We start from the raw sequence: 11800 nt of genomic DNA on the forward strand, positions 1-11800 counted from the left end.
TCTTACTCAGTCTCTCCCAAACCCCAAGGACAGTCCCATTCTACAACAGTGGCATCATGTAATATTTGTCCTTTTGTGACTGGGATATTTCACTCTAGCTGATGAATTTAAATCGCATGACTTTCCATTGGCAATGCAACTTCTTACCACCCTATATTTGTCCATATACAATGGAGAAATTAAAAGTACACATACAAACAAGTGCTTGCAAAAACCTTTTTTATTAATTTATAAAATTATCAATCTTTATTGATAGGTAGACAATGCTAGACTTCTGAGGGCCACAAGAGAATGAAGACTAGCTTGGCAGCATGTATGTTTCCCTCAACGAGGGAGTCTGGGTGCACTAGAAGCATATTACATTATCCAACTATCGACATCACAGTTCACATGTGGGTTGTCCTTCTCCACCACAGTGTAGCTGCAGTTCTCTTGGTGGAAGATTTTCTTGCACTTGTCTGAATTGTAACCAACAGGTGTAGAAATACTGTTATTTAGACAAGAGGGAAGTCTTGTTAGAAAGAAAAAAAAATGATCAGTCTCTCCAAAGTCAAGTTGGTATAGAGGCAACCTGTCCTTCAGCTGGCTGTGGTCCTGTTCATCAAGTTTAGGGAGCCCTATCTGTCCAGCACCAACTTAAGGACAGTAGTTGACTGGCAGCAACAAAATACTGCCTCTAGGAAACTCAGAACCGTCTCTACTATTGGTGGTGTTGAAATAAGGCAGAAATAAGGAGTTGCAGGGTGAAAAGTATATTGAAACAAATCCCAAAAGAGGGAAGGGAGAAGCTCATGCCTGGTAAAACATGAGCATCCATAGTAAAGGCTTTCTACAGCTGGAAGTAACCTGATTTGTGTTTATGTGCATGAGTGACACCAAAGAACAGTGGACTGGAATAAGAACCACTCACCAAACTTTGAACACTCCATGATGACACCTCATGAGCCCAGAGTCCAGCCACATGGCAAGCCCAGATACACCGGAAGCCATATATATGACCTCACCTCAGTTACACGCTGTCTCCTCCATTAATCCCTTTCCTTGGAAGGAAGGCCATTCCCATTCCTTTACTAATCAATCTGTCTTTGCTTTTTCCCTCCTGTCTTTTTGCCTTTCCTTCTACCTAGTTCTCCAATAAGGCCTCAGCCTACACTGGGACTGTTTTGAGCAAGACCAATAATGGCCATTCTGAAGACCCTATGTTGTATAATAAAATTGGCCTTTCTAAGGTTCCACCTCTACCCGCAACTTCTGTTCTCTTAAGTTGGTTCTCCCAAGGGCCACTGAAATTGTTGTGCACTGTGGTACTTCGGTAGTCTGGGCACCTTCCTCTATAGTCTCTCGTATCTGGGTGAATGGTTTTTTAACCTGGTGAGAGGAGGGAAGCCAGGGTAAAAACTGTATGGTAACACTATAAAGTCGTAAGAACTATCCCTCATATAATTTTCAAGTTCCATTCTTGACATACCAAGGGAATTGATGAGTTTTAATAGACTCAGAGCCAGATTGGCAATGTCATGGGTAGTCACCCTGTTCCAGCCTGGTTTTTCTCATGCTTCAGTTAGGAACAGCCAGCTGAAACATGAGAATAGTTGGTGTATACAAGAGATATAGTCTTTCTAATTAGAGGTAATTGAACCCAGAGAAAAGTTGATGAAAACAAGAGACCACCTCCCATATAGGCAATTTTAGGAATTTGTTGCTTCTTTAAAGGCCAGATTAAAACACCTCTTCCCAAAGTTTAATATCCTTAGATGGTCCCAGCTCTTGCAATCAGCTGCTAATACAAAGGCTGACAATTAGTATCCACTCTGTGGTACCCTGGATACAAAGGCCAAACAATCTTCTTCTTTAAAATCTGTAGCTAAGAAACCTTATGGAGAGCATGCCTCTGCAAGACATGAGGATGCCATGACTAGGAATGAACTCCACAGCAATAATATTGGGTTTTGCTCAAAGTTTACATAGAAATTACCATCCCTAGTACCCTTTTTTGACAATGTTTTGTTTGGTTGATTCTTATTTTGTCTGTTGTTTTTTTTTAAGTTACCATTTTAACTAAAAAAGATGTGTCAATATTCTTGGTAAAGAAAATCTGTAAATTGAACTGATAACCATAAAGAGACTTCTTCAGGGGTATTGGTGCCAATCTTGAGTCTAATTGAGAGAAGAGGTAATAGCAGACAGACCTAAGTTTGCACATGGGTGGGTTGGGTTGTGGGAGCCCACACCAAAACCCCTTCTAAATCCATTCCCTAGGATGACTCAAGAAAACAAGCTGTGAGCACAAGAAGCATTCACAGGTCCACAGATGACTTCAATGGGGAATTTTCTTCAGTTTTTGATTTCACACTTAAAATTGAGAATTTCACATAAAACCCTCTCCTACCTACCCCTAGCTGCTTTGTAAAGACAAAGGCATGACCATTCTAGACTAGTCTTCTCACATGGTCAAAAACTAGAGTAGGCTTGTATGAACACTGACCTCACCACAGTCTGTCACCTACCTCACCTGCCAATCCTCAGAGATTTGCACTGTGAGTTTTTATTAAGTAGAAAAACATTACCTGTGTCATGTCTACCTTGTTGTTGTTGTTGTTGATTGTCTTTGAGTCGAACATGACTCATAGTGACCCTATGAATAAAAGGCCTGAAGCCCCTCTACAACTATTGGCATTTATCAAAGTTTCTGAAGGCATGTTTTTAGGAAGTGGATGCCACTAACAAATATCAGTGATTACCAGAGGTGACAGGGAGAGCTAAGGAAATGTTTCCATTGGGAGAAACGACTTTATGTTAATGGAAGAAGAGTATTTTGGGAAAAGAAATGATATGTTCGATAATGAAGAACTTAAATATATAAATAAACTTCACTACATTATACATGTGAAGAATGTAAAACTGGTGAATATTTTTGCAATGAAGCAACATGTTTACAGTACAAATGAAGTTGCAGATAATTCTTAAGCTTCAAATTCAACTCTTCTAACTTTTCTCAGAGTCATCCTTATTCCTTCAAATTGCCCAAATGGCTAAAAGAAAGAATTGGGCAACTTTTACAAGATTCTTAAACCACCTGATGATGTCTGTCATTGAATGGTGCCTATCTACATCGTATGTTGATGACATAACCTCTGCTGCCTGTAAATGTGATCAATCATGTTCAGAAATAGGGATTTTCTTTTCTTATGTTAATAAGATCATACAAGAGTAGAGTTGGTCTAAAACCTCGTCACTCTTAAGTGGTGTCCTATAAAAAGAACAGAACGTACACTGTTGTTATATGCCATTGAGTCACCTGTATATACAATAACTCTGAACCCTGCCTTGTCCTGAGCCAGTCTTAATGACTCCAACACACTTACCTCATTGCCCTAGTTACCATCTTAATCCATCTAATGTGGAATCCTTCTGTCTTGTGCTGTCCCTCCACTCTTCCTTCTCCAAGGTCAGATCTCTCTTGGCCATGAACCCAAAGTATGTGAGAGGGAGCTTCAAAACCCTTGCCTCCAAGGAGAAACATGATTTCACCCTCTCAAAGACAGACCTATTTGTTTAGCTCGTGGTCAAATGTATATGCAATACTCTTCTCCAGCATCACAACCCAGCAAAACAGATGCCAAGAAACTCTGGGGGTTACTGACAAAGGACTTTCCCCTAGATTCAATGCCATAAGTTTAACTTTTAGCATCCAAAAACTATGACATTGTAAATTCCTGTTCTTAAAAGATATTCACTTATGATATTTTGTGTTTGTTGGTTTTGTTGGCTACACTAGAGAGTAAAGATTTCCTGCCTTCATCTATCCATCTGAATGTAACCTAGTACTGTTGAATGAGTTTTGGTCCACAAGCAACCCTCCATTGAGTTTCCAAGGCTGGAAATATTTACAGAGGATACTACTCCTTTTTCTCCAGCAGAGTGGGTGGTGGTTTTTATGACCTTTCAGCTAGCAATGCAGTGTGCAATGCACTATGCCATTAGATATCCTTTATATGATAAAGGTACCACTCTGGTGGCTCTAGTAGTAAGGAGCTATGCTGCTTGCCAAATTGACAGGAAAGTATGTGGTTCGAATCCACCAGCTACTCTGTGGGAGAAAGATGAGAAATCTCCTCTCGTGCAATTTAATGCCTCTGAAAACCCACTAGAGCATCAGCTTTAGTTTGGTTCTGACTTGATGGTACATAACAACAATAGTAAAGGTATTTCTAGAGATGCAAAAGCAACTGGAAAGAAGTAGGATTAACAACTAGAACCCCTGTGGGTTAACATTATAAAAGAGTGAATAACTGTTTTTCAGTGAGCAGCCCTACAACAGTCAGGTACTTAACCAAGTACTCACATGCTACAACATTGAATTCCATCCCTCCAGCATGAACATCGCTCACATTTCTCTGTTTCCCATGCTGTGTTCATAGGGTGCATTATCCCATTGTCATCCTTGCATTCTGAAATGATGGATAAAGCATCTTTAGTAGACTCCATACATTGGTAACTAGGTTTTTTGAGATAGAAAGACCATCCCCTGCCACTTGAATCTATCCCAAAAAGGGACACATTTGAACTGTAAAGACTATATTAAAAAAAGTTTTTCTGTGTTCACCTATGGTTATGTTCCAGCACAATCTAACTGAGGCATGTGATCTCCCCCCCCCCTTAGAACATGTTTATATTCTTCAAGATTTTTCTTTCAAAACTGACATCTCAAGAAAAGAGTCCTCTTCTGTAAAAGCAAGGATGGTGAGGATTTGTCTCACTATCTCTTGGGCACTTTGTTAGGAAGCAGGAAATCTTGGAAAGGACATCATGCTTGAAAATGCAAAGAGTCAGCAAAATATTAAGACTTTCAATGAGGTAGATTGGCCCAGTGACTGTAACAATAAGCTTTAGTGTATCAGAGATGCCGAGGATGGCACAGTATAGGACAAGGTTCAGATGCCTTGTTCTTAGATTTGCTATCAGTCATAAGTTTACTTGACAGCATCTAACAACAAGAACCTCTATAATGAGGTTGTCTTTTAAGTTAATGAGGAACGTGAGGACATGTTTGTTGTCTGTGTGTTTTCCCCCCCTGATGAGTTATCTCTTGATAAACATTTTATTTCTCCACTTTCACCCATTTTGGAACTTGCTTCTCAATTCTGGCTCTGAGTGTGTGCTATTTAAAAACAGCCATTTAGAACAAAACTAAATCTTTACCTGAGCCTTGTTCTAAAATACTAAAACCAAAATATCCTTGGGGATATGCCATCCAGAAATGGTAATGAGGGAGAGTGTATTACTTAATTTCAAGAAGTCTTAATACAGACTGAGATAACTCATTTAAACTAAATACCTGTCACTGGCTCCTTGCTCTTTCCGGACCTGAGAAAAAGTTCTCTCAAGTGAATAAAAAGATCACCCAAAAGTGATCCTTGATGATTAAAGTATAATTGGAGTATATTACTATTATACTCAGAGAAAAAGTGTTGGATAGCTTTCATGGACTGTACATGAGAGTCAACTAGGAGCTTTTAAACATGTAGATACCACCCAGAGGTCCTTCTTTACCTTGTCTTAGATATGACCCCATTGTTGGTAAGATTCCCAAATGTTCCAACCTTCTTTCTCATGTGATTCAAAGTCAACAGTCACAGGCTGCTATGACATCATCAGCATTGAAAAACCAAGACTTACCAGTGGTTGATTTGCCTGAAACTTTCTCGATTGGTATGATATAGCAATATGCATTGCATGAAACCACAAAGGTGGCAAGGACCACAAGGGTACCCAGGAACCCCTTCTGAAATGAAAAGAAAGAACAGGAATGGAAAAGAAACTAATTCAGATAGTAAACACTGACAAAGTATCATGTGCAAGGAGCACTGCTGGCCTTTGAAAGGTAGGTTTACAGGTGAGGTTGTGGTTGTTTTTTATAGCAATTATGCTTTATTTAGAATATGCACTTTTGTTGAAAGCTGACTGAGGCTTAACTGGTATTAGCCTGACAGGTAGTTATAAAGTGGTAACCTTATATTACTCAGGTAATATAAGGTTCACAAGACTAAACAAGCTGCAAAGATACAGTGTAGGAAGAGCTAGATATGAGGCAAAGTCATAAAACAGCAACAGTAATTCTTTTATTCTACAAGTTCTGCAATCCCTTGTTGTAAGGCAATTTTTAGCTGCTTTGCAGAAAATAAACTGAGTTTAAAAGACACGAGAGTGTCAAGGATAGAACAGAGTACTATGAAGTAGTAGGTCAAGAAATGTCAGACATGTGGCTGGGAAGTTCAGTGAGGGTGAGGTTGAATATAATATAGGCCATGAGGCTTAAAACTTCCTTTTTTCATACGATAACAAATTGTTTGGCTAGATGAAAAAGAATCAATTAATCTGAGTTACACCTGCAACTATAGAACTATAGAAGGAAAAACAAGTTCCTCTTGTCATCTTTTTGAGATAAGCAATCTAAAGACATACACAGACTTGATATGGAAATTCTCAGGAAAATGAAGATAGGAGTGCCTGGTTCTGCAGTGTGTCTAAATACAATCATTGCACAATGATACAAAATCACAATACAATATATAAAAGGGAGCTCTGGTGGTCTAGTGGGAAGAAGCTGCTCTGCAATCTCGAAGACATGCAGTTAGAATCCATCAGCTGCTCCGTGGTAGAAGGATAGGCGATCTCCTGTGTTTTTAACTGCCTCTGGAAACCTGCTGGAGGATCAGCTACGGGTTGGTTCTGACTCGACAGTACACAACAACAATATATGAAAAAGCAGAAAATCCAGAAATTATATTTGCTAATATTTAAAAAGGTTAATGATAAAATATTCTTCATCTTTGAAATCTGTACAAAGTGATTATTCAATAGATTATTGTTGAAAAAGAAATTATTTGGAAAAGACATAGAGCTAATTGTCAACTTTCCTTCCCCAGTGAAATAAGTTCTGAAAGAACACAAGGGTTAAATTTTACGATATTTGAAAACTCTCTAAAGTACTCAGGAGCAACGGTGTCTCTCTGGAGACTAAGGTGCGCCTGATACAGGCCATGGTCTTTGCAATCGCTTGTTACGCATCAGAGAGTTGGACAATGACTAGGGAGGACAGAAGGAGAGTGGATGACTTTGAGCTGTGGTGCTGGAGAAGAGTACTGAATGTACCATGGACTGCCAGGAAAACAGATTCATCTTGGGGAGGATTAAACCAAGCTACTCCTTGGAGGCAAGGATTCTGGGGCTTCGTCTGACATACTTTGGACATGTTGCCAGGAGGGACGGGTCCTTGGAGAGGGACATCATGATTGGGAGGGTGGAGGAACAGTGCAGGAGGGGAAGACCCTCTATGAGATGGATTGATTTGGTGACTGGAGTAATTGGGATGGGTGTGTCAGAGGCAGTGCGGTTGGCGCAGGATAGAGCAGGGTTTAGGGCTGTTGTGCATAGGGTCGCTATGAGTTGCAAACGACTCGATGGCACATAACAACAACAACAGCAACAAAATTAGATGTAAATATATACTTATCTCATTCTAATCAAAGAAGGAAAAGAAGTAGATTTGAATACCTACTTTCATTATTGGGAGCTCTGATGGCCTAGTGGTAAGAATCTGAACTGCAATCCCAAATGCACACAGTTTGAATCCAGCAGTTGTTTAGTGAGAGAAGATTAGGCAGTCTCCTCCAGTGCCATAAACTGCCTCTGAAAATCTGCTGGAGGGTCAGGCATGGGTCTGTTCTGTCTCGACGGCATCCAACAACAAAGACAACAACTATTTTAGTATATAATTTACAAATGAATTTAAAATTTATACAATCATAAAAAATTTAGATGCCATTATAAAAGATATAGAACAATATTGAAGGAGTTTCTGCATATCTATGGGGAAAGAAAATTATCCTTATAGAAAAATTATGAAAGAAGTAAAATGGTACTGTATAGACACAAATAAAAATAGAAAGGCAAATTTAATAATAATTAAAGAAATTAGATGGCTATGTTGTTGATGATTGCTGTTGAGTCGAGCGCGACTCATTGCGACTCTATGAACAAAAGACCAAATGCCTTTCCATAACTATTGTAATTTCTCCAAGTTCATAGAGTTTCCAGAAGCATGTCGTTTAGGAAGTGGATGCCACTCCTACTTTCAAACCTGTTTTACAACTGGGAACTCAATCACCAAACACTGTCCACATAGGGAAACCATTCTGGTATTTGATACCCCAGAGGTACAAGGTTCAGCATCACAGCAAACTCAGGTTACTTCATATTGCACATTGACAAGGAGTGAGATACAAAGAAGAAGAGTGTTCCTCCAGATATAACAGCACTAGTTTCATTTAGCAGTTTAAAAGCGTCGTCAAATCGAATACGACTGAAAATAAGTTTTGCACAATTTAGAGAGTTTGTAGAGTTTCCAGAGGCATCTATTTAGGAAATGGATGCCACTCCTGCTTCCCAGCATAAATCAATCTGGAAGCTCATCCAAACACAGTACATATGGGTAACCATTATCGTATTTGACAAGACTTGATTTGATGCAAATCAAAACCACAATGAAATACCATCTCATCCCAGTAGCAGTGGCAAAATTTAGCAGAGCAGCAAGCAATAAATTTTGGAGAGGATGTGAAGAGGTGGGAACTCTCGTACACTGTTGGCGTGATTATAAAATGGTACAACCACTTTGGAAGACTGTTTGGCATTCCTTCAAAAAGTTAAGCATGGAAACCCCATATCACCCACTACTAGGACCAAAGGCCAAAGAAATTAGAACTGAGACACAAATGGAGATCTGTACACCAATGTTCATAACAGAGTTATTTATCTTCAAAAGAATATGGAAACAGCCCAAATGTCTAACCACAACTGAATGAATTGAGAAATTATGGTACTTTGACCAAAGAGAATACTTACTATGCAGCACTCAAGAGCAATGATTTTGAAAAATATGACAGAACTTGGGAGGGACTGGAGAGCATCATGCTGAGTGAACTAACTCAGTCTCATAAAGACAAAACCTGTATAAGACCGTTATTGTAAAATTAGAAGGATAACTAATAAAATATGTATGGGACCTCAAGGAGAGAAGGAGTAGGAATGGAGGGGTGAGGATGGGTAAGAGCAAAACCAAAGGGTTGCACAGTTTGGAGAGTGGAGGAGGGCTGGAAGGATCCTGGTGAAAAGACAGGGTAATGATGGCCAAGGTTCAGTGGTGAGTCAGAATGATTTTATGAAACCCAATGAGAATGAAGAACTGTGTGAAACACAATGCATACTTTGTGAGTATATCAATGAGAAAAGAAAAGAAAAAAGAAATTAAAAGTATGGAGTAACTGGGGGGAAAAAACAATCAGAAAACCAAAACTGTTAGACCCAGTAAATAATTTAGTAGAGTGGCAGAATACAATATCAATATACAAAAATCAGTAGGTTTTATCTACAGCAACAAAGAAAACACAGGAAAGGAAACTAAGGAAGCAATACTATTTACAGTAATCAACCATAAGATGATTTATTCCATTTATTCCTTGGGAATAAACTCATCCAGAGACACTAAAGCCCTTTATAAGGAAAACTACAAAATAATACAAGAAAAAAAGTGACCTAGCTAAATAGAAAAATATTCCCTATGCAAAGGGAAGAAGATCAACACAATGAAAGTGGAAATCCTACCAAAAGCAATCTACATGCTTAACACAGTCCCAATACAGATGCCAAGCTCATTTTTCAAAGAGATAGAAAAAGCAATTGACAGGTTTATATGGATAGAAAAGAGACTCTGAATAAGCAAAATTCTTCTGAAAAAGAAAAATGAAGTGAAAGGCATAGCACTCCCTGATCTAAAAACCTGCTATATGGCTGTAGTACTCAAAACAGTATGGCACTGGTACAATAACAAACACTTAGAGAAATAGATTTGAGAATCTAGAAATTAACCCATTTATCTATAGCCATTTGGTATTCAACAAGGAATCAAAACCTATCAAATGGGGAACTGACAATCTCTTCAACAAATGATGCTGACAAAACTGGACGTCTGCCTGCAGAAAACTGAAACAAAATCTACATCTCACACCATATAAAAAAATCTACTCAAGGTGGATCAGAGACCTAGAGGTAAAGCCCCAACCCTAAAGATCATAAGAGAGAGGATAGAATAAATATGCTTGCAAATATAGCCAGAAATGTACAACCAGCAGAGAACAACTGACTAGTGGGTCCTTCTAAAAATTAAGCCTCTGTGCACATCAATTTTTTTCCCGATAGGATGAAAAGAAACCCGACAGACTGGGGAAAAATATTTGACAATGACATTTCAGGCAAGGTTCTTATAATGAAAGTTTATAGAATTCTACAGGGTCCCCACAAGAAAAAGACTGATAACCCAATAATTCACAAAAGAATATACTCAGATGGCCAAGGGACACATGAAGAAATGTTCAAAATCACTATCAATCAGAGAGCAGCTAATGAAAACAACAGTGAGATACCATCTCACCCCAGGAGCAGTAACAGAGTTTAATAGGACATAAACAGTAAATATTGGAAAGGATGTGGAGAAATTGAAACTTTAAAGCATTATTGGTGACATTGTAAAATAATATAACCACTCTGGAATATAGTTTGGTGTTTTCTCAAAAAGCTGAACATAGAAATCCCCTATGACTCAGCAAATTGAGATTTGTACAATTATATTCATAGCAGCATTATGCCCAACAATAAGAATATGGAAACAACCCAAATACTATCAACAAACAAATGGATTGAGAGATTGTAATACATTCATACAATGGAATACTATGCAGCAATATGGAATAACAATTTTGTAAAATAATACTGGAGTGTTTTGTAAAATAATACTGGAGTGTTTATAAAGTATTATGAAGAGAAGACTAACTCAGCCTCATAGGGATCTGTATAAGGCCTTACTTATAATCCTGTGCAAGACCATTACTGTGAAAATTAGAAGGATTATAAGGAAAATGTCCAATTGGTGATGAGGTAAAGAGGAAAAGGGCAGAACAAGGGGAAAGGTGGAAATCACTAATATAGCAATTTAGTGGGTGGATTGAGGAGAGGAGGTTAAAGGAACAGGAAAGATTCAATGGGGACTTGAAAAGATGATGTAATAATAGGCAAAGGATCAATGATAACTATGTAAAATAACTATATATATATGTAAATGATTGTAGAACAATCAATATAATATAAATGCAATCACAAACAATATAAATGAAGGTTGTACAATATATATTGATGAAATACAATAAAATTTAATTGCGATATGGAACACAATAAGAATATTACATATGCACATACACTATTTTACATGTATACAACAATAATTATACATTTAAATATTCATATATTGTGTTGTCATGCACCATTGAGCCAACTACAACTCATTGCAACCCTCTGGACAATGGCTATGCATCTTGCCCTATCCTCAGCTAACCTAACCGTCTCAACACACCTGACACTCCATTGCCACAGTCACTGGGTCAATTCATCTCATTTAAGGGCTGCCTCTACTGTGCTGACCCTCTATCCTTCCAAGCTAGATGACCTTCTCCCAGGACCATTCCCTCCTAGCAACATACCCAATGTATGTGAGATGGAGCTTCAAAATTCTTGTCTCCAAAGAGCAAAGTATATGTATAATAACCACTAAAACCAAAACCACAACAAAAAGGAAAGTCCATTATGAAGATGCCTCTCCAAATTTTATTTGCTTTTTCTGTCGTATTAGCCATGTCTTGTTCTCTACTGTTTGAGAGTTGTTCTTGTTACATACTGTGGCATCAGA

At 38.3% G+C, this 11800-nt stretch overlaps 1 protein-coding gene across 1 annotated transcript; it reads right to left on the minus strand.

Annotated features, from left to right (window-relative positions):
• Positions 1–357: 357 nt before the first annotated feature.
• On the minus strand, positions 358–11479 carry LOC102870940 (beta-microseminoprotein-like). Its single transcript, XM_006902054.1, has 4 exons — positions 11468–11479; positions 5680–5785; positions 4346–4451; positions 358–487 (listed from the first exon to the last, which is right to left on the minus strand). Exons 1-4 carry the CDS (start codon positions 11477–11479, stop codon positions 358–360), a joined length of 354 nt encoding a protein of 117 aa, XP_006902116.1.
• Between the last annotated feature and the right edge of the window lie 321 nt (positions 11480–11800).

This window comes from Elephantulus edwardii, unplaced genomic scaffold (assembly GCF_000299155.1).
Source record: "Elephantulus edwardii isolate Elephantulus edwardi_28Jun2011 unplaced genomic scaffold, EleEdw1.0 scaffold00362, whole genome shotgun sequence".
Taxonomy (NCBI): Eukaryota; Metazoa; Chordata; class Mammalia; order Macroscelidea; family Macroscelididae; genus Elephantulus; species Elephantulus edwardii.